This window comes from Sorghum bicolor, chromosome 4, assembly GCF_000003195.3.
Source record: "Sorghum bicolor cultivar BTx623 chromosome 4, Sorghum_bicolor_NCBIv3, whole genome shotgun sequence".
NCBI lineage: Eukaryota > Viridiplantae > Streptophyta > Magnoliopsida > Poales > Poaceae > Sorghum > Sorghum bicolor.
In genome coordinates, this window is record NC_012873.2 from 13,059,201 (window position 1) to 13,081,762 (window position 22,562).

General features: G+C 43.9%; 3 protein-coding genes and 1 long non-coding RNA gene across 4 annotated transcripts; 2 read left to right on the forward strand and 2 right to left on the reverse strand.

The window, feature by feature from the left end:
* On the forward strand, nucleotides 301-7,155 carry LOC8059077. The gene is made up of 11 exons (XM_021459463.1): nucleotides 301-1,114; nucleotides 1,234-1,425; nucleotides 1,613-2,308; nucleotides 2,386-2,511; nucleotides 2,637-2,747; nucleotides 3,447-3,866; nucleotides 3,940-4,035; nucleotides 4,145-4,270; nucleotides 4,369-4,460; nucleotides 4,536-4,608; nucleotides 6,889-7,155. The coding sequence occupies exons 1-11, from the start codon at nucleotides 794-796 to the stop codon at nucleotides 6,934-6,936; spliced, it is 2,301 nt and encodes a 766-aa protein (XP_021315138.1). The 5' UTR covers nucleotides 301-793; the 3' UTR covers nucleotides 6,937-7,155.
* Nucleotides 9,125-12,357, forward strand: LOC110434639. The gene is made up of 3 exons (XR_002452232.1): nucleotides 9,125-9,636; nucleotides 10,361-10,476; nucleotides 11,450-12,357. It is a non-coding gene; the product is annotated as an uncharacterized LOC110434639 (long non-coding RNA).
* Nucleotides 13,651-15,499, reverse strand: LOC110434748. Its single transcript, XM_021459464.1, has 4 exons — nucleotides 14,975-15,499; nucleotides 14,772-14,897; nucleotides 14,536-14,646; nucleotides 13,651-13,836 (listed from the first exon to the last, which is right to left on the reverse strand). Exons 1-4 carry the CDS (start codon nucleotides 15,497-15,499, stop codon nucleotides 13,651-13,653), a joined length of 948 nt encoding a protein of 315 aa, XP_021315139.1.
* On the reverse strand, nucleotides 15,735-16,325 carry LOC110434637 (acidic leucine-rich nuclear phosphoprotein 32 family member A-like). Its single transcript, XM_021459124.1, has 2 exons — nucleotides 16,193-16,325; nucleotides 15,735-16,074 (listed from the first exon to the last, which is right to left on the reverse strand). Exons 1-2 carry the CDS (start codon nucleotides 16,313-16,315, stop codon nucleotides 15,790-15,792), a joined length of 408 nt encoding a protein of 135 aa, XP_021314799.1. The 5' UTR covers nucleotides 16,316-16,325; the 3' UTR covers nucleotides 15,735-15,789.

Genomic DNA, 22,562 nt, shown 5'->3' on the forward strand with positions numbered 1-22,562 from the left:
AATCGAATCATTGAGAAATACCTAGAAATACCTGTTCTTGTTCTTCTCTGTTGCTCTTCTCTGTTGCTCTTCTCTGTTGCTTCGGCTGCTCTTCTCTATTGCTCTTCTCTGTTGCTTCGGCTGCTCTTCTCTGTTGCACTCTGGTTCCGCCGGATTCCGTTCGGCCGGATTTCACTCTAGTTCGGCCGGATTTCACTTTGGTTGCCCCAGCATTAGGTTGCTGGGGCAGGGGCTGCTTGGCTGCTCTTCTCGTCTTCATTCGGCTGCTCTTCGTAATATACCAATGGGGGGGAGGGCGAGTAGTAGGCCTCATTACTGCTGCTAGCTCCGCCTTTTGAGAGCTCCCATTAAGCGAGGAGCTGAGAGAGCAGACCTGGCCGGCGTTTGCGTGTGGGAAAGGAGCGAGGAGCTGAGAGAGCAGACCTGGCCGGCGTTTGCGTGTGGGAAAGGAGCGAGGCGTGAAGAGGAGAGAGGAGAGAGGGAGCGTCAAACGGCGTGTGAGATATAAATGGAGGAGAGATGTGGCGGGCGCGGGATGGGCTGGTAAAATCATCAGTCCATGTGTGAAATCGTTGTGTCAGTGTGAAATCAAGTCCCCATAAAAAGCCGCGCTCTGCTTCGCCGCGGAAGCCGTTCCCGCTCTGCTTCGCCGCGGAAGTCCGGCCGTTCCCGCCGCTCTGCTTCGCCGCGGAAGTCCGGCCATTCCCGCTCTGCTTCGCCGCGCAAGCCGTTCCCGCTCTGCTTCGCCGCGGAAGTCCGGCCGTTCCCGCTCTGCTTCGCCGCGCAAGCCCCCATGCCTCCCGGCAGAAAGAAGCGTCGGGTTCTTCCCAAAAATTCCGGCGCCGCCAAGCGGATCCGCAAAGATGATCCGCCAGACGACGGCGCCAAACAAGATGATCGTCCCCCCTCAAAGAAGGTATTGGCCACCAAGCGGCGTTGCAAAGATCCGTCAGAAGAACCCGAGGATGAAGATCATGCCGCGCAAGCCCCCATGCCTCCCGGCAGAAAGAAGCGTCGGGTTCCGCCCAAAATTTCCGGCGCCGCCAAGCGGATCCGCAAAGATGATCCGCCAGACGACGGCGCCAAACAAGATGATCGTCCCCCCTCAAAGAAGGTATTGGCCACCAAGCGGCGTTGCAAAGATCCTTGCTTTGAGATTTTACCATCTTGCTTGCTGCTGCAGACAATTTTCTTGCTTGCTTGCTAGAGAATTGGTCCTTTTTTTTTTTGCAGCACACAAAGGGCAAGCAGGTATCAAGGAACGAGGATGAGGAGGTATCCGGGAACGAGGATGGGGAGGTATCCAGGAACGAGGATGAGGAATACAAGGATGATGGTGGAACCAGGATGAAGACGATGATGGTGGACACCAAGATGAAGATAAGGTATCCAATCTTTTTCGCTGCTGCCGCATTTCCAGAATTAGTGATTTTACCATCATGTCTTTGATATTTTACCAGCATTGGCTTGGAGATTTTACTAGCATGGCATAGAGATTTTACCAGACTTGCTTGCTACAGCATTGGTCCTTGACAATTTTCTCATAAACTAGGGAATAGAGTTTAGTGTCCTTGACAATTTTCTCCTCAGAAAAATCTGTTTTTTTTTGCAGCAGACAAAGGGCAAGAAAAAGAAATGTAACATAGGTTCACATTGTGAACCTAATTCCATCATTAAGGCAGTTGATGCTCTATCAGATTCTGCAAAATCAGTAGTGAGAGCTTCTGGTTTTGGTGCCTTTCTTCGGATGGATATTACAACTCTTTATTCCATTGATACTATCATGTATCTGATGAACAATTGTGATGTGAGCTCCGATGGTGAATCATTCACCGTTGTTGTATCAGAAGACAATCAAATAGAGGTCACACCTGAGTTTGTCAAAGAATGCTTTGGTATCCCTGATGGAGACAAATCACTAGAGGATCACTGGGGCAATGAGTACAATAAGTTTTGGCAACGCATGAAAGATCTTGGATATGCAGTCACTGCTAAAGTGAACTCTAGAGGTAAAATTCAAGAGAACAAGAAACTCCCCATCACCGAGATAATCGAATACATCAAAACTGTGAAAGATAAGCATTCGGAAGCCCGTGCTTTCTTCATGATTCTGCTATGCAAGATGTTGTTACCCACTCAGAGCAATGTACCCACTCCGCAGCACGTGGGGATGTGCTCGTACATTGATGAAGCCAAAAGCTATAATTGGTGCAAATATATTTGTCAGAATCTGAAAAGTAAGATCTCTACATGGAAGCAAAGGGAGAAACAACCATCAAAAATCGAGGGGTGCGCACTTCTGCTGTTGGTAAGTGAGAATTTTAAAACAATTTCTTTTACTCACACAATAAAAGTTGTGCTTTGACTGATTTTGCTGCTTAACAGATGTGTTTGCATCAAGCTCTTAAGCCGCAACTTGCGCTGGATGGTACACAAGCTGATCCACTCATCAATCGCTACAATGACAAAACAATTGCAAAACTGGTCAAGGGCATGAATCTCCGGCAAGAGGTATGCGAAGCATGCTTCTACTATAGTAATTTTGTACTACAGAAACCTATAGTAATTTTGTACTACAGAAACATATTGTAATCGTAGGTAAATTTACTATAGTCTTTACATTGGTGGCATTTCAGGTTGTCAAGCACAAGGACAACATAGTCAAGAAACCAGTCCAGAAACCAGCATCCCGAAAGCAAAAGGTTGTCCCTCTGCCTGCAACTAAAGGACCTTCCAAAAATCTAGAGGTTAGGACACGGACTTCAACCTCCTTGAGATTTTACCAGTCAACATAGTGACAATTTTACCAGGACTAAAGATTTTAGCAGCCCCTGTTGGATGTAATTGTGCTGCTCTTGTTTGATCTTCCCCTGATTAGCAAAGTCAATGGAGCAGGTGAGCTCCATTGTACACTGCCTGTCGTATAGGGCAGTATGCCCTGTCTTGTATAAGGGCAGTATGCCCTGTCTTGTATAGAGTACTGGTAGCAGTAGAATAGTTGCTAGAAGTGCTCAAGTGTGTGTACTAGGTACTCAAGTAGTTGTACTAGGAAGTTGACTCTTGTATGTATAAGAAAAGAGAGAGCAGCTGCAGCTTAAGTTAGTTCAGCAGCAACCAAACATCAGAGAGGTGTGCGTGTGTGTTGTGGTGTTCCTCTTGTTCATCCTCTAGCTCTAGAATTGCTTAGTTGTGTTGTGATTCTTAGAGAATTACCTCTGGCATTGCCAACAGCCCCTCTATTTGCTTTTACCATCCAAGGACTCAAGATTTTACCATCCCCTGTAATTGATTTTACCAGTACTATAGATTTTAGCAGCCCCCTCTATGATTGAGAAATACCTAGAAATACTTCTTCTTCTCTGTTGCTCTTCTCTGTTGCTTTGGCTGCTTATTCGTTCTTAAGATTTTACCATCCTGAAACCTATGATTTTACCTCTGCCTTTCAGGACCACATCATTGAAATTGCATCTGTGCAACACTTTCTCAATGAAAGTGAGGTTGACAAGGATGAGGAGGGCATCCTTTTAAAAGAAATGAAGAGCTGTCAAGACAAGTTGATGGAAGCATTAAAGGAACTCCAGATCAAAAATAACGAAAATTTAAAGAAAATTGCGGAGGAACATTCATACTTGTCTAAGATGTACAAAGAAATCAAACGCAGGCCGGCCCTAGTTGAAGATGTGAAAATAGAAGAGCAGATGAAGGAAAATTGTGTGGTGGAAATAGATGGAGTTCAGATAATGGAGGATAATTTTGTTCGTATCTTCGCACCAGGTGGTCATTTGCACGATGACGTTGTGGGAGTTCTGAGGTTCATTTGGATGAAATCATGGGATGACCAGATTGTTCTTTCAATGGGTGCTGTTGTAAGTGCCATTTAGCAATATTACTACTGCATTCAATGATTGTTTAGCAATTTCACCATACTTTTTTTTCTAGGAACAATTGTTAGGGATGAATAAAAGATCTGGTTATCTTGAAAGAGAATTCAGAAGCTGTGACATAGAAAGACGAAGCTGTGACCTAAAGAAAACAGTTTGTACCTTTTTTATTTAATTCTATGTGTATTCTTAAATTTGGCTCTTTGATATTTTTTAGGCATATGACATAACCATCAATAATTTGGTTGTTTCTTTTTTTGCAGATTTATGTCCCTTTCTGTAAGGGAACACACTGGTCCCTGGTTGTGGTAGAACCAGATTTAGATGTTATAACTGTACTTGATTCCTATTATGATTTGGAGAAAAGCGAAGAAAATCATCAACAACTGGTTAGATATTTTCAGCATCAAATGCCTTGCAAAGAAAGTATATGATATTGTTTGGTTAAACCCTAAGCTGCCTCTACTGATCCATTGCACTCTTGCAGATAAATGCACTTAAAAACCATCTTGGTTCACTAGGCCTGCAAGGTCCAAAATACATCATTTCAACGCCAGAAGTTCAGAAGCAAAATAACCTGTACATTTCTGGCTATTTCCTAATGTCATAACTTATCAAGTACCTCAATCCGTGCTCACGTTCTTATTTTTGCAGTGACGATTGTGGTTTTCATATGCTTATGTACATAATGCAATATAAGGATGGAAACTACAACAACATTAGTGAGGTTAGTCCTGCCTTTTCTGTAGCAAGCCAGAATCTTTGGTGACTCAGCAGCTCTTATCATATTTCTCTTGTAGATTAGATTGCTGTTGCTGTTGATTGTGCTCATTGTTGATTAAAATGCAGGACGAAATCTGCATGTGCCGCAAACGGATTGCGAGGTTCCTCCTTGAACATGAAGACAACAAGTTCAGGGGTGCATTTTCAAACAAGCATGTGAAAACGACGAAAAAGCAACCAGAGAAAAAAGCAACCAAATCGGATGAGGTAAAATCATTAGGGATTGGTTGGTAAAATCTTTAGTCCTTGGGTGGTAAAATTATTAGGGATTGGCTGGTAAAATCTTCAGTCCTTGGGTGGTAAAATCATTAGACCTTGAGTGGTAAAATCTTTAGTCCTTGGGTGGTAAAATCGTGAGGGATTGGATGGTAAAATCATCAGTCCTTGGGTGGTAAAATCATTAGGGATTGGCTTGTAAAATCTTTAGTCCTTGGGTGGTAAAATCATTAGGGATTGGCTGGTAAAATCTTCAGTCCTTGGGTGGTAAAATCATTATGGATTGGCCGGTAAAATCGTCAGTACTCAAGTCAGAGCACGTGCTGTTCTTCCAGCCCCTAGGTTGGTAAAATCGTCAGTACTCAACTTGAGATTTTGCAGCCTGACCTGGCTAGAACCTGCGATTTTTACCTGGATGGAACCTGAGATTTTACCACATGTTTGCAGCCAAAGCAACAGATTCAGCCAAAGAGTCAGAGCACGTGCTGTTCTTCCAGCCCCACGCCGCTCGTGATGAGCCGTGAGGTTTGTTCCTTGCCAACTTCGTTACTGTTTTTTCTGCTAAAAGAAAACAAAATGTATGCATTTCCTCTGGTTTTGATTCTGGTTTTGATATAGAAGAAACAAAGAAACGCACACAAATGGACCCAAGATGAAGAAGAGTTTGTTAAAAAAGAAGCTTCGAAGTATCTTAGTTCTCATGGTGTTCCACCCAAAAGAACTAGATTGTATCGTAATGTTGCAACTTCAGCGAATATGTCCGGCTATGTTCAATTGGATGCTAACAATGTTGAGCAAAAATTTCGCCAGTACGAGAAGAAATGGAATACGCTAGGTCTTAAAGATACGGTATGTCCCCCACTCCTGCTCGTTCTTTCCCCACTCCTGAAAACGCTAGGTCTTATTCAGTATGTTTTTTTTCCTCTCGAATATGCAGGCATACAGTGAGTTATTCAGCACGTTATTCGGTGGTCCTAACACTGGATCCAAAAGTTCAGGTCCAATAGGTGTTACAAGTTCAGGTCCATTGGGTGGATCCAAAAGTTCAGGTCCAATAGGTGATACAAGTTCAGGTCCATTGGGTGTTACAACTTCAGGTTCAATGGGTGTTAGAAATTCAGGTTCAATGGATGTATCGATGATGCCACCAAAGAAAAGGATGCTGCAGAGAGTGGAGGAGGTCGAGGAACCCGAAGACATAACAAGTGCATGCTCTTATATGTTTAAACATATGAGGGGCTTGTACCCTGGGGAGTGGAACAAACATCATTGGGACGAGTATTATTTCTATTCAACGGCACTGCAGGAAACATCTGTCTTAACTGGGTTTCTTGCATTGAAGGGCATGGACTTTGATATTAGGCGCTCTTTCCTCCTTTCTAGGCAGGACCAACAGAACCCATCTGGTGCATCTTCCTGCTCTTCCTGCTGATACTATTGTTTAGTTCATACAAATTAGTTTGGTTTTTTGTGACTATTATTTTTACTACTGTAATGTGTTGCAACTTCATGTTTTTTAGACTTTTGAAAGCTACTGTAATGGCTTAGATATTTTACCAGTTTAGGTTTAGAGATTTATTTTACCAGCATGGGCTTTGAGATTTTACCAGCATGGGGGTTTAGAGATTTATTTTACCAGCATGGGCTTTGAGATTTTACCAGCATGGGCTTATACTATGCCATTGTTTAGTTCATACAAATTAGTTTGGTTTTTTGTGACTATTATTTTTACTACTGTAATGTGTTGCAACTTTATGTTTTTTAGACTTTTGAAAGCTACTGTAATGGCTTAGATATTTTACCAGTTTAGGTTTAGAGATTTATTTTACCAGCATGGACTTTGAGATTTTACCAGCATGGGCTTATACTATGGCATGAATGTTGTGGAAGTTGTTTGAAGAAATTCATTGTGCTACCACCTCTTAGCATTCTTATCTCATTTGTTTTTCAGTTGAGCACTGTCCAGCTTTTTGGTATTAATAGAGATTCCTTTTGATCTTCGCTGCAGGCTCAAATGCAAAATGATGGACACATGTTGGCGAGAAGCTTCTGCTGAAAACTGTGCACAACCTGCACTTGGGTCTGCATTGCCACTAATGTTTTTTTCTTTAGTGATCTTTTTAGCCTGTTGGTGATGAACCGATGTCATTGTGGAACTTGTAATGCTTGTCGGATTGTTTCCTTATTTCATCCCCTAGTTGCTCAACGTATGTGCTGCTGCCCAACAGTCCCATGCACATGGGTGTTCCATGCATGCAAAGGACACATGAGGATTATGTCAACATGATTAACTATTTCTTCTCCTTGCGATGTTTTTTCTTTAGTGATCTTTTTTGCCTGTTGGTGATGAACCGATGTCATTGTGGAACTTGTAATGCTTGTCGGATTGTTTCCTTATTTCATCCCCTAGTTGCTCAATGTACGTGCTGCTGCCCAACAGTCCCATGCACATGGGTGTTCCATGCATGCAAAAGACACATGAGGATTATGTCAACGTGATTAACTATTTCTTCTCCTTGCGTCAGGCTCATTTACAAGGTGAACTCGAATAATGCATTCAGGGTCTTGCCATGAACTAGAGAATCACCAGACTACAAGTAGGCCAAGCCTCATCGTCGCTCGTCAAACCGCGTATACGGCCAACGCGCGTACATACCTCGCTCGGATACGGCCGGCAAGCGTATGAGCAAGGCACCGTATTCTATCTAGTGAACTTGTAATGCTTGTCGAATTGTTTCCTTATTTCATCAAGTCAAGACCGGTTTAGCCTGGTAACATACCACGTTAAGTACGCGGCGCTTTAGCCTGGTAAGTGCGGGTGCGGAGCTAAACCGGACTTGACTTGATGAAGAGAGACATGGATTTTTTTTGGGTTCGGTTTGAGTCCTGACCTATATATATGTGGCCCTACGGGTTCCATCAATTGAACACCCAAACTAGCCAAGGACTTTGGCTGGCCCTACGGGGTCCATCAATTGAACACCCAAACCAGCCAAGGACTTTGGCCGCACCGAAGGTTCCCACTCTTAATTTACCAATTGCGTCGGATGCCGAGCGCGCCCGGGCTCACGCCAACATCGACCTACTTGAGAAGCGACGCTCTGACGTGGCGGCTCTTGTAGGTAAGTGCGGGTGCGGAGCTAAACCGGACTTGACTTGTTGAAGAGAGACATGGATTTTTTTTTTTGGGTTCGGTTTGAGTCCTGACCTATATATATGTGGCCCTACGGGTTCCATCAATTGAACACCCAAACCAGCCAAGGACTTTGACTGGCCCTACGAGGTCCATCAATTGAACACCCAAACCAGCCAAGGACTTTGACTGGCCCTACGAGGTCCATCAATTGAACACCCAAACCAGCCAAGGACTTTGGCCGCACCGAAGGTTCCCACTCTTAATTTACCAGTTGCGTCGGATGCCGAGCGCGCCCGGGCTCACGCCAACATCGACCTACTTGAGAAGCGACGTTCTGACGTGGCGGCTCTTGTAGAAAAGGCCGGCCAAAGGAGGCAACTGGACGCCGACTATCCCCCGGATGTTGGCACTATCCTCTCGTGGCTCATGTAGAAAAGGCCGGCCAAAGGAGGCAACTGGATGCCGACTATCCCCCGGATGTTGGCACTATCCTCTCGTACCCGGCTAAGGAGCTTCTGGAGGAGGTGGACTCCTAGGAGGTGGAACCGGATTGGGTCGTCAATTCGATTCTTATTTTGTTCATGGAGCTCAGTTAGTTTTTTTTAGATCATCAAATTAGAGTCATGTGTTTATGGAGCTCGGTTAGTTTTTTTAGATCATCAAATTAGAGTCGTGTGTTTAGGAAGGGGCATGGTGATGAACCGATGTTATTGTGGAACTTGTAATGCTTGTCGGATTGTTTCCTTATTTCATCAAGTCAAGTCCATCAGTAAGGATTTTTAAATGACACCATATTACCCCGTTTAAATGACATCAGTTAGTTGATGGACATGGTAATCCCTAATGATAAATCTTTAAATGACACCATATTACCCCGTTTAACTTCGATAATTGCATGAATTTAATATCTAAACTAATGATCATACTCTATAATCGGGTCATATTCGTATATGCATGTGTTTTTGGAGGATTTTGATTTATGCAGGATAAATGATAAATTAGAGATGAATATGGGCTAAATTCGAGACAAGCGAAAGATGAAGGCCGAAAGCCCGGATGAAGCAGGCCTAATAGGCTCAGCTGCCCAAGCCATGGACTTGATGCCCACTCATGCCCGGATGCAGCCCACCAACCTCCAAGATTGCTTAAGGACTAAGCAAATGAAGATAAGATCAAGTTACTTCGGGATGAAGGCAATTCAAATGGAAAGTCATCAAGAGATAATTATATCCCGAAGCAAACGACGTCCTGGACCCACATGCAGCGAAAGGAAGACTTTAGAAGCATCAAGGAAGCTTGGGTAAAAAGTTGAGCGCAAATGGGCCAAGGAATGGCCCAGGCCGCGCGGCCAAGGCTCCCTTTGGCCGCGCCGCCCAAGGCTTTCCTTAACCGCCTCGCCTTCCCCTTTGACCTAGGGTTTCCCAGGACTATAAATATCTCACCTTTCGGCCGGCACCCCATCATTCGAAGCAGAAAGCCGAGGAACTTGAGGGACATCCATCTACGGAGAGCTGAGGGCCGTGCAGTTGTCTAGAGGCTAGCCTAGGCTAGGCTCTAGCCGGCGGGATCACCCTGCGAGGAAGATCACGCCGGAGTTATGGAGCTAGGAGTCACAAGAAGGTATGGCCACGGTTGTGATCTTGTGATGTAGATTGCATAGGGTGTTCTTGTAGTCATGGTGACTAGAGGTGCATACCGGATCTATCGAGTAGTATGACACAAACTTGTGTTCGTGCCCTTGTGTTCATTACGCTGATAGGGAGCATCGTGACAGGGTGTGGCCCTTGTAAGGTGGTGATCCTCGAGAGTTGGACCGGAGGGTAGAGATTTAAAGATGCATTGAATGAGAATCATGTTTTGCTTACTGATTTAGCTAGAACTACAACATATGCATAGGCTAGGCTTTATCCTAGATAATTTACCTCTAGATAAGTGTTTATTCTTGATCATGTTCACAATCATCTTGCAACTAGAACAATGTTTTCCGATGCATAGTTAATCTAGGGTTTGTGACCTCGTTTCCACGGATTGATAAACCTTGGGGGAATACTCTAAGAGAAGAGCTACAATGATCCGTGCGCTTGCGGTGGATCTTGGTGTGCGTTTGCGCCGCCAACAAGCTTTTCTGGCGCCGTTGCCGGGGGAACAAGTGATCCAATCTTAGATTAATTTTTGCACTTGTAAATATTTTTCTTGTTCATAATTTTCTGTGAATATTTTTCTTGTATAGTTCTTGTTTATGTTTTTCTTTTACCTACCCTAATATGACATGGACTTGTGCCTCTCAGAAAAATCAAAAATATTTTCTTTTATCTTTGTGTATGAAAAAAAATAAAAATCGCAGGCACAATCAAGCAAGTAGCAGCAACAAGGAACATCGGAAGCGAAGGCCACAGAACCGGCGGGATCACCCTGCGAGGAAGATCACGCTGGAGTTCTGGAGCTAGGAGTCACAAGAAGGTGTGACCACGGTTGTGATCTTGTGATGTACAATTATTCATGGTGAAGTAATAGATGAGTTCCGATTCTTTTGCGATCCATTGCCTCCTTCTGTGATTTCATATTCTCTCGATCTTGCTTATTCCAATCTATGGTCGACGTAGATTGCATAGGGTGTTCTTGCAGTCATGGTGACTAGAGGTGCATATCGGATCTATCGAGTAGCATGACACAAACTTGTGTTCGTGCCCTTGTGTTCATTACGCTGATAGGGATGTACAATCATTCATGGTGAAGTAATAGATGAGTTCCGATTCTTTTGCGATCCATTGCCTCCTTCTGTGATTTCATATTCTCTCGATCTTGCTTATTCCAATCTATGGTCGTAGATTGCATAGGGTGTTCTTGTAGTCATGGTGACTAGGGTGTTCTTGTAGTCATGGTGACTAGAGGTGCATACCAGATCTATCGAGTAGTATGACACAAACTTGTGTTCGTACCCTTGTGTTCATTACGCTGATAGGGAGCATCGTGACAGGGTGTGGCCCTTGTAAGGTGGTGATCCTCGAGAGTTGGACCGGAGGGTAGAGATTTAAAGATGCATTGAATGAGAATCATGTTTTGCTTACTGATTTAGCTAGAACTACAACATATGCATAGGCTAGGCTTTATCCTAGATAATTTACCTCTAGATAAGTGTTTATTCTTGATCATGTTCACAATCATCTTGCAACTAGAACAATGTTTTCCGATGTATAGTTAATCTAGGGTTTGTGACCTCGTTTCCACGGATTGATAAACCTTGGGGGAATACTCTAAGAGAAGAGCTACAATGATCCGTGCGCTTGCGGTGGATCTTGGTGTGCGTTTGCGCCGCCAACAAGCTTTTCTGGCGCTGTTGCCGGGGGAACAAGTGATCCAATCTTAGATTAATTTTTGCACTTGTAAATATTTTTCTTGTTCATAATTTTCTGTGAATATTTTTCTTGTATAGTTTTTGTTACCAGCCAAGGACTTTGACTGGCCCTACGAGGTCCATCAATTGAACACCCAAACCAGCCAAGGACTTTGGCCGCACCGAAGGTTCCCACTCTTAATTTACCAGTTGCGTCGGATGCCGAGCGCGCCCGGGCTCACGCCAACATCGACCTACTTGAGAAGCGACGTTCTGACGTGGCGGCTCTTGTAGAAAAGGCCGGCCAAAGGAGGCAACTGGACGCCGACTATCCCCCGGATGTTGGCACTATCCTCTCGTGGCTCATGTAGAAAAGGCCGGCCAAAGGAGGCAACTGGATGCCGACTATCCCCCGGATGTTGGCACTATCCTCTCGTACCCGGCTAAGGAGCTTCTGGAGGAGGTGGACTCCTAGGAGGTGGAACCGGATTGGGTCGTCAATTCGATTCTTATTTTGTTCATGGAGCTCAGTTAGTTTTTTTTAGATCATCAAATTAGAGTCATGTGTTTATGGAGCTCGGTTAGTTTTTTTAGATCATCAAATTAGAGTCGTGTGTTTAGGAAGGGGCATGGTGATGAACCGATGTTATTGTGGAACTTGTAATGCTTGTCGGATTGTTTCCTTATTTCATCAAGTCAAGTCCATCAGTAAGGATTTTTAAATGACACCATATTACCCCGTTTAAATGACATCAGTTAGTTGATGGACATGGTAATCCCTAATGATAAATCTTTAAATGACACCATATTACCCCGTTTAACTTCGATAATTGCATGAATTTAATATCTAAACTAATGATCATACTCTATAATCGGGTCATATTCGTATATGCATGTGTTTTTGGAGGATTTTGATTTATGCAGGATAAATGATAAATTAGAGATGAATATGGGCTAAATTCGAGACAAGCGAAAGATGAAGGCCGAAAGCCCGGATGAAGCAGGCCTAATAGGCTCAGCTGCCCAAGCCATGGACTTGATGCCCACTCATGCCCGGATGCAGCCCACCAACCTCCAAGATTGCTTAAGGACTAAGCAAATGAAGATAAGATCAAGTTACTTCGGGATGAAGGCAATTCAAATGGAAAGTCATCAAGAGATAATTATATCCCGAAGCAAACGACGTCCTGGACCCACATGCAGCGAAAGGAAGACTTTAGAAGCATCAAGGAAGCTTGGGTAAAAAGTTGAGCGCAAATGGGCCAAGGAATGGCCCAGGCCGCGCGGCCAAGGCTCCCTTTGGCCGCGCCGCCCAAGGCTTTCCTTAACCGCCTCGCCTTCCCCTTTGACCTAGGGTTTCCCAGGACTATAAATATCTCACCTTTCGGCCGGCACCCCATCATTCGAAGCAGAAAGCCGAGGAACTTGAGGGACATCCATCTACGGAGAGCTGAGGGCCGTGCAGTTGTCTAGAGGCTAGCCTAGGCTAGGCTCTAGCCGGCGGGATCACCCTGCGAGGAAGATCACGCCGGAGTTATGGAGCTAGGAGTCACAAGAAGGTATGGCCACGGTTGTGATCTTGTGATGTACAATCATTCATGGTGAAGTAATAGATAAGTTCCTATTCTTTTGCGATCCATTGCCTCCTTCTGTGATTTCATATTCTCTCGATCTTGCTTATTCCAATCTATGGTCGACGTAGATTGCATAGGGTGTTCTTGTAGTCATGGTGACTAGAGGTGCATATCGGATCTATCGAGTAGCATGACACAAACTTGTGTTCATGCCCTTGTGTTCATTACGCTGATAGGGATGTACAATCATTCATGGTGAAGTAATAGATGAGTTCTGATTCTTTTGCGATCCATGGCCTCCTTCTGTGATTTCATATTCTCTCGATCTTGCTTATTCCAATCTATGGTCTACGTAGATTGCATAGGGTGTTCTTTTAGTCATGGTGACTAGGGTGTTCTTGTAGTCATGGTGACTAGAGGTGCATACCGGATCTATCGAGTAGTATGACACAAACTTGTATTCGTGCCCTTGTGTTCATTACGCTGATAGGGAGCATCGTGATAGGGTGTGGCCCTTGTAAGGTGGTGATCCTCGAGAGTTGGACCGGAGGGTAGAGATTTAAAGATGCATTGAATGAGAATCATGTTTTGCTTACTGATTTAGCTAGAACTACAACATATGCATAGGCTAGGCTTTATCCTAGATAATTTACCTCTAGATAAGTGTTTATTCTTGATCATGTTCACAATCATCTTGCGACTAGAACAATGTTTTCCGATGCATAGTTAATCTAGGGTTTGTGACCTCGTTTCCACGGATTGATAAACCTTGGGGGAATACTCTAAGAGAAGAGCTACAATGATCTGTGCGCTTGCGGTGGATCTTGGTTTTAAAAGGATGCCCTCCTCATCCTTGTCAACCTCACTTTCATTGAGAAAGTGTTGCACAGATGCAATTTCAATGATGTGGTCCTGAAAGGCAGAGGTAAAATCGTAGGTTTCAGGATGGTAAAATCTTAAGAACGAATAAGCAGCCAAAGCAACAGAGAAGAGCAACAGAGAAGAAGAAGTATTTCTAGGTATTTCTCAATCATAGAGGGGGCTGCTAAAATCTATAGTACTGGTAAAATCAATTACAGGGGATGGTAAAATCTTGAGTCCTTGGATGGTAAAAGCAAATAGAGGGGCTGTTGGCAATGCCAGAGGTAATTCTCTAAGAATCACAACACAACTAAGCAATTCTAGAGCTAGAGGATGAACAAGAGGAACACCACAACACACACGCACACCTCTCTGATGTTTGGTTGCTGCTGAACTAACTTAAGCTGCAGCTGCTCTCTCTTTTCTTATACATACAAGAGTCAACTTCCTAGTACAACTACTTGAGTACCTAGTACACACACTTGAGCACTTCTAGCAACTATTCTACTGCTACCAGTACTCTATACAAGACAGGGCATACTGCCCTTATACAAGACAGGGCATACTGCCCTATACGACAGGCAGTGTACAATGGAGCTCACCTGCTCCATTGACTTTGCTAATCAGGGGAAGATCAAACAAGAGCAGCACAATTACATCCAACAGGGGCTGCTAAAATCTTTAGTCCTGGTAAAATTGTCACTATGTTGACTGGTAAAATCTCAAGGAGGTTGAAGTCCGTGTCCTAACCTCTAGATTTTTGGAAGGTCCTTTAGTTGCAGGCAGAGGGACAACCTTTTGCTTTCGGGATGCTGGTTTCTGGACTGGTTTCTTGACTATGTTGTCCTTGTGCTTGACAACCTGAAATGCCACCAATGTAAAGACTATAGTAAATTTACCTACGATTACAATATGTTTCTGTAGTACAAAATTACTATAGGTTTCTGTAGTACAAAATTACTATAGTAGAAGCATGCTTCGCATACCTCTTGCCGGAGATTCATGCCCTTGACCAGTTTTGCAATTGTTTTGTCATTGTAGCGATTGATGAGTGGATCAGCTTGTGTACCATCCAGCGCAAGTTGCGGCTTAAGAGCTTGATGCAAACACATCTGTTAAGCAGCAAAATCAGTCAAAGCACAACTTTTATTGTGTGAGTAAAAGAAATTGTTTTAAAATTCTCACTTACCAACAGCAGAAGTGCGCACCCCTCGATTTTTGATGGTTGTTTCTCCCTTTGCTTCCATGTAGAGATCTTACTTTTCAGATTCTGACAAATATATTTGCACCAATTATAGCTTTTGGCTTCATCAATGTACGAGCACATCCCCACGTGCTGCGGAGTGGGTACATTGCTCTGAGTGGGTAACAACATCTTGCATAGCAGAATCATGAAGAAAGCACGGGCTTCCGAATGCTTATCTTTCACAGTTTTGATGTATTCGATTATCTCGGTGATGGGGAGTTTCTTGTTCTCTTGAATTTTACCTCTAGAGTTCACTTTAGCAGTGACTGCATATCCAAGATCTTTCATGCGTTGCCAAAACTTATTGTACTCATTGCCCCAGTGATCCTCTAGTGATTTGTCTCCATCAGGGATACCAAAGCATTCTTTGACAAACTCAGGTGTGACCTCTATTTGATTGTCTTCTGATACAACAACGGTGAATGATTCACCATCGGAGCTCACATCACAATTGTTCATCAGATACATGATAGTATCAATGGAATAAAGAGTTGTAATATCCATCCGAAGAAAGGCACCAAAACCAGAAGCTCTCACTACTGATTTTGCAGAATCTGATAGAGCATCAACTGCCTTAATGATGGAATTAGGTTCACAATGTGAACCTATGTTACATTTCTTTTTCTTGCCCTTTGTCTGCTGCAAAAAAAAACAGATTTTTCTGAGGAGAAAATTGTCAAGGACACTAAACTCTATTCCCTAGTTTATGAGAAAATTGTCAAGGACCAATGCTGTAGCAAGCAAGTCTGGTAAAATCTCTATGCCATGCTAGTAAAATCTCCAAGCCAATGCTGGTAAAATATCAAAGACATGATGGTAAAATCACTAATTCTGGAAATGCGGCAGCAGCGAAAAAGATTGGATACCTTATCTTCATCTCGGTGTCCACCATCATCGTCTTCATCCTGGTTTCCACCATCATCCTTGTATTCCTCATCCTCGTTCCTGGATACCTCCCCATCCTCGTTCCCGGATACCTCCTCATCCTCGTTCCCGGATACCTCCTCATCCTCGTTCCTTGATACCTGCTTGCCCTTTGTGTGCTGCAAAAAAAAAAGGACCAATTCTCTAGCAAGCAAGCAAGAAAATTGTCTGCAGCAGCAAGCAAGATGGTAAAATCTCAAAGCAAGGATCTTTGCAACGCCGCTTGGTGGCCAATACCTTCTTTGAGGGGGGACGATCATCTTGTTTGGCGCCGTCGTCTGGCGGATCATCTTTGCGGATCCGCTTGGCGGCGCCGGAAATTTTGGGCGGAACCCGACGCTTCTTTCTGCCGGGAGGCATGGGGGCTTGCGCGGCATGATCTTCATCCGAACCCAATGCCCTGCCCTAGCAACCCAATGCTGGGGCAACCAAAGTGAAATCCGGCCGAACTAGAGTGAAATCCGGCCGAACGGAATCCGGCGGAACCAGAGTGCAACAGAGAAGAGCAATAGAGAAGAGCAGCCGAAGCAACAGAGAAGAGCAACAGAGAAGAGCAACAGAGAAGAACAAGAACAGGTATTTCTAGGTATTTCTCAATGATTCGATTTCGATTTCGAGTGAAAGCTTTTGACGATTTTGCATGCATCTTTTTGTTAAAAAGGTGCCTATTGTCAGGACTGAATTGTTTGGTGCAAAGTTAGATAAACATTTTTTACCAAATAAAGTATGTCAGGACTGAATTGTCAGTTGCAGTTTTTGGAAGTATTTTACAAGTTCGTTCAGATGCCAAAATTGCTGGTAAAATTGTCACTACTAGGTTGGTAAAAGCAAATAGAGGGGCTGCTAAAATCGTCCTTGGGTGGTAAAATCATTAGGGATGGTTGGTAAAAGCAAATAGAGGGGCTGCTAAAATCTTCAGTCCTTGGGTGGTAAAATCATTAGGGATTGGCTGGTAAACTCTTTAGACCTTGGGTGGTAAAATCTTTAGTCGGGTGTCTTTAGTCCTTGGGTGGTAAAATCATTAGGGATTTGCTGGTAAATTTTTGAGGGATTATCTGGTAAAATCATGAGGGATTGGATGGTAAAATCATCAGTCCGTGGTAAAATCATTAGGGATTGGTTGGTAAAATCTTTAGTCCTTGGGTGGTAAAATTATTAGGGATTGGCTGGTAAAATCTTCAGTCCTTGGGTGGTAAAATCATTAGACCTTGAGTGGTAAAATCTTTAGTCCTTGGGTGGTAAAATCGTGAGGGATTGGATGGTAAAATCATCAGTCCTTGGGTGGTAAAATCATTAGGGATTGGCTTGTAAAATCTTTAGTCCTTGGGTGGTAAAATCATTAGGGATTGGCTGGTAAAATCTTCAGTCCTTGGGTGGTAAAATCATTATGGATTGGCCGGTAAAATCGTCAGTACTCAAGTCAGAGCACGTGCTGTTCTTCCAGCCCCTAGGTTGGTAAAATCGTCAGTACTCAACTTGAGATTTTGCAGCCTGACCTGGCTAGAACCTGCGATTTTTACCTGGATGGAACCTGAGATTTTACCACATGTTTGCAGCCAAAGCAACAGATTCAGCCAAAGAGTCAGAGCACGTGCTGTTCTTCCAGCCCCACGCCGCTCGTGATGAGCCGTGAGGTTTGTTCCTTGCCAACTTCGTTACTGTTTTTTCTGCTAAAAGAAAACAAAATGTATGCATTTCCTCTGGTTTTGATTCTGGTTTTGATATAGAAGAAACAAAGAAACGCACACAAATGGACCCAAGATGAAGAAGAGTTTGTTAAAAAAGAAGCTTCGAAGTATCTTAGTTCTCATGGTGTTCCACCCAAAAGAACTAGATTGTATCGTAATGTTGCAACTTCAGCGAATATGTCCGGCTATGTTCAATTGGATGCTAACAATGTTGAGCAAAAATTTCGCCAGTACGAGAAGAAATGGAATACGCTAGGTCTTAAAGATACGGTATGTCCCCCACTCCTGCTCGTTCTTTCCCCACTCCTGAAAACGCTAGGTCTTATTCAGTATGTTTTTTTTCCTCTCGAATATGCAGGCATACAGTGAGTTATTCAGCACGTTATTCGGTGGTCCTAACACTGGATCCAAAAGTTCAGGTCCAATAGGTGTTACAAGTTCAGGTCCATTGGGTGGATCCAAAAGTTCAGGTCCAATAGGTGATACAAGTTCAGGTCCATTGGGTGTTACAACTTCAGGTTCAATGGGTGTTAGAAATTCAGGTTCAATGGATGTATCGATGATGCCACCAAAGAAAAGGATGCTGCAGAGACTGGAGGAGGTCGAGGAACCCGAAGACATAACAAGTGCATGCTCTTATATGTTTAAACATATGAGGGGCTTGTACCCTGGGGAGTGGAACAAACATCATTGGGACGAGTATTATTTCTATTCAACGGCACTGCAGGAAACATCTGTCTTAACTGGGTTTCTTGCATTGAAGGGCATGGACTTTGATATTAGGCGCTCTTTCCTCCTTTCTAGGCAGGACCAACAGAACCCATCTGGTGCATCTTCCTGCTCTTCCTGCTGATACTATTGTTTAGTTCATACAAATTAGTTTGGTTTTTTGTGACTATTATTTTTACTACTGTAATGTGTTGCAACTTCATGTTTTTTAGACTTTTGAAAGCTACTGTAATGGCTTAGATATTTTACCAGTTTAGGTTTAGAGATTTATTTTACCAGCATGGGCTTTGAGATTTTACCAGCATGGGGGTTTAGAGATTTATTTTACCAGCATGGGCTTTGAGATTTTACCAGTATGGGCTTATACTATGCCATTGTTTAGTTCATACAAATTAGTTTGGTTTTTTGTGACTATTATTTTTACTACTGTAATGTGTTGCAACTTTATGTTTTTTAGACTTTTGAAAGCTACTGTAATGGCTTAGATATTTTACCAGTTTAGGTTTAGAGATTTATTTTACCAGCATGGACTTTGAGATTTTACCAGCATGGGCTTATACTATGGCATGAATGTTGTGGAAGTTGTTTGAAGAAATTCATTGTGCTACCACCTCTTAGCATTCTTATCTCATTTGTTTTTCAGTTGAGCACTGTCCAGCTTTTTGGTATTAATAGAGATTCCTTTTGATCTTCGCTGCAGGCTCAAATGCAAAATGATGGACACATGTTGGCGAGAAGCTTCTGCTGAAAACTGTGCACAACCTGCACTTGGGTCTGCATTGCCACTAATGTTTTTTTCTTTAGTGATCTTTTTAGCCTGTTGGTGATGAACCGAAGCGTGATCTTCCTCGCAGGGTGATCCCGCCGGTTCTGTGGCCTTCGCTTCCGATGTTCCTTGTTGCTGCTACTTGCTTGATTGTGCCTGCGATTTTTATTTTTTTTCATACACAAAGATAAAAGAAAATATTTTTGATTTTTCTGAGAGGCACAAGTCCATGTCATATTAGGGTCGGTAAAAGAAAAACATAAACAAGAACTATACAAGAAAAATATTCACAGAAAATTATGAACAAGAAAAATATTTACAAGTGCAAAAATTAATCTAAGATTGGATCACTTGTTCCCCCGGCAACGGCGCCATCCCCCGGCAACGGCGCCAGAAAAGCTTGTTGGCGGCGCAAACGCACACCAAGATCCACCGCAAGCGCACGGATCATTGTAGCTCTTCTCTTAGAGTATTCCCCCAAGGTTTATCAATCCGTGGAAACGAGGTCACAAACCCTAGATTAACTATGCATCGGAAAACATTGTTCTAGTTGCAAGATGATTGTGAACATGATCAAGAATAAACACTTATCTAGAAGTAAATTATCTAGGATAAAGCCTAGCCTATGCATATGTTGTAGTTCTAGCTAAATCAGTAAGCAAAACATGATTCTCATTCAATGCATCTTTAAATCTCTACCCTCCGGTCCAACTCTCGAGGATCACCACCTTACAAGGGCCACACCCTGTCACGATGCTCCCTATCAGCGTAATGAACACAAGGGCACGAACACAAGTTTGTGTCATACTACTCGATAGATCCGGTATGCACCTCTAGTCACCATGACTACAAGAACACCCTATGCAATCTACATCACAAGATCACAACCGTGGCCATACCTTCTTGTGACTCCTAGCTCCATAACTCCGGCGTGATCTTCCTCGCAGGGTGATCCCGCCGGCTAGAGCCTAGCCTAGGCTAGCCTCTAGACAACTGCACGGCCCTCAGCTCTCCGTAGATGGATGTCCCTCAAGTTCCTCGGCTTTCTGCTTCGAATGATGGGGTGCCGGCCGAAAGGTGAGATATTTATAGTCCTGGGAAACCCTAGGTCAAAGGGGAAGGCGAGGCGGTTAAGGAAAGCCTTGGGCGGCGCGGCCAAAGGGAGCCTTGGCCGCGCGGCATGGGCCATTCCTTGGCCCATTTGCGCTCAACTTTTTACCCAAGCTTCCTTGATGCTTCTAAAGTCTTCCTTTCGCTGCATGTGGGTCCAGGACGTCGTTTGCTTCGGGATATAATTATCTCTTGATGACTTTCCATTTGAATTGCCTTCATCCCGAAGTAACTTGATCTTATCTTCATTTGCTTAGTCCTTAAGCAATCTTGGAGGTTGGTGGGCTGCATCCGGGCATGAGTGGGCATCAAGTCCATGGCTTGGGCAGCTGAGCCTATTAGGCCTGCTTCATCCGGGCTTTCGGCCTTCATCTTTCGCTTGTCTCGAATTTAGCCCATATTCATCTCTAATTTATCATTTATCCTGCATAAATCAAAATCCTCCAAAAACACATGCATATACGAATATGACCCGATTATAGAGTATGATCATTAGTTTAGATATTAAATTCATGCAATTATCGAAGTTAAACGGGGTAATATGGTGTCATTTAAAGATTTATCATTAGGGATTACCATGTCCATCAACTAACTGATGTCATTTAAACGGGGTAATATGGTGTCATTTAAAAATCCTTACTGATGGACTTGACTTGATGAAATAAGGAAACAATCCGACAAGCATTACAAGTTCCACAATAACATCGGTTCATCACCATGCCCCTTCCTAAACACACGACTCTAATTTGATGATCTAAAAAAACTAACCGAGCTCCATAAACACATGACTCTAATTTGATGATCTAAAAAAAACTAACTGAGCTCCATGAACAAAATAAGAATCGAATTGACGACCCAATCCGGTTCCACCTCCTAGGAGTCCACCTCCTCCAGAAGCTCCTTAGCCGGGTACGAGAGGATAGTGCCAACATCCGGGGGATAGTCGGCATCCAGTTGCCTCCTTTGGCCGGCCTTTTCTACATGAGCCACGAGAGGATAGTGCCAACATCCGGGGGATAGTCGGCGTCCAGTTGCCTCCTTTGGCCGGCCTTTTCTACAAGAGCCGCCACGTCAGAACGTCGCTTCTCAAGTAGGTCGATGTTGGCGTGAGCCCGGGCGCGCTCGGCATCCGACGCAACTGGTAAATTAAGAGTGGGAACCTTCGGTGCGGCCAAAGTCCTTGGCTGGTTTGGGTGTTCAATTGATGGACCTCGTAGGGCCAGTCAAAGTCCTTGGCTGGTTTGGGTGTTCAATTGATGGACCTCGTAGGGCCAGTCAAAGTCCTTGGCTGGTTTGGGTGTTCAATTGATGGAACCCGTAGGGCCACATATATATAGGTCAGGACTCAAACCGAACCCAAAAAAAAAAAATCCATGTCTCTCTTCAACAAGTCAAGTCCGGTTTAGCTCCGCACCCGCACTTACCTACAAGAGCCGCCACGTCAGAGCGTCGCTTCTCAAGTAGGTCGATGTTGGCGTGAGCCCGGGCGCACTCGGCATCCGACGCAATTGGTAAATTAAGAGTGGGAACCTTCGGTGCGGCCAAAGTCCTTGGCTGGTTTGGGTGTTCAATTGATGGACCCCGTAGGGCCAGCCAAAGTCCTTGGCTGGTTTGGGTGTTCAATTGATGGAACCCGTAGGGCCACATATATATAGGTCAGGACTCAAACCGAACCCAAAAAAAATCCATGTCTCTCTTCATCAAGTCAAGTCCGGTTTAGCTCCGCACCCGCACTTACCAGGCTAAAGCGCCGCGTACTTAACGTGGTATGTTACCAGGCTAAACCGGTCTTGACTTGATGAAATAAGGAAACAATTCGACAAGCATTACAAGTTCACTAGATAGAATACGGTGCCTTGCTCATACGCTTGCCGGCCGTATCCGAGCGAGGTATGTACGCGCGTTGGCCGTATACGCGGTTTGACGAGCGACGATGAGGCTTGGCCTACTTGTAGTCTGGTGATTCTCTAGTTCATGGCAAGACCCTGAATGCATTATTCGAGTTCACCTTGTAAATGAGCCTGACGCAAGGAGAAGAAATAGTTAATCACGTTGACATAATCCTCATGTGTCTTTTGCATGCATGGAACACCCATGTGCATGGGACTGTTGGGCAGCAGCACGTACATTGAGCAACTAGGGGATGAAATAAGGAAACAATCCGACAAGCATTACAAGTTCCACAATGACATCGGTTCATCACCAACAGGCAAAAAAGATCACTAAAGAAAAAACATCGCAAGGAGAAGAAATAGTTAATCACGTTGACATAATCCTCATGTGTCCTTTGCATGCATGGAACACCCATGTGCAT

Excerpts from the sequence above, each read along its gene's own strand:
- LOC110434748 (XM_021459464.1), bottom strand. The coding sequence starts at position 15,499 with ATGTATCTGATGAACAATTGTGATGTGAGCTCCGATGGTGAATCATTC. Across the intron at positions 14,898-14,974 it reads GGTGCGCACTTCTGCTGTTG|ATGTGTTTGCATCAAGCTCT; the intron begins GTAAGTGAGAAT and ends GCTGCTTAACAG. Across the intron at positions 14,647-14,771 it reads GCATGAATCTCCGGCAAGAG|GTTGTCAAGCACAAGGACAA; the intron begins GTATGCGAAGCA and ends GTGGCATTTCAG.
- LOC110434637 (XM_021459124.1), bottom strand. The coding sequence starts at position 16,315 with ATGCCTCCCGGCAGAAAGAAGCGTCGGGTTCCGCCCAAAATTTCCGGC. Across the intron at positions 16,075-16,192 it reads ATCGTCCCCCCTCAAAGAAG|CACACAAAGGGCAAGCAGGT; the intron begins GTATTGGCCACC and ends TTTTTTTTGCAG.
- LOC8059077 (XM_021459463.1), top strand. The coding sequence starts at position 794 with ATGCCTCCCGGCAGAAAGAAGCGTCGGGTTCTTCCCAAAAATTCCGGC. Across the intron at positions 1,426-1,612 it reads CTGCCGCATTTCCAGAATTA|CAGACAAAGGGCAAGAAAAA; the intron begins GTGATTTTACCA and ends TTTTTTTTGCAG. Across the intron at positions 4,036-4,144 it reads GCTGTGACCTAAAGAAAACA|ATTTATGTCCCTTTCTGTAA; the intron begins GTTTGTACCTTT and ends CTTTTTTTGCAG.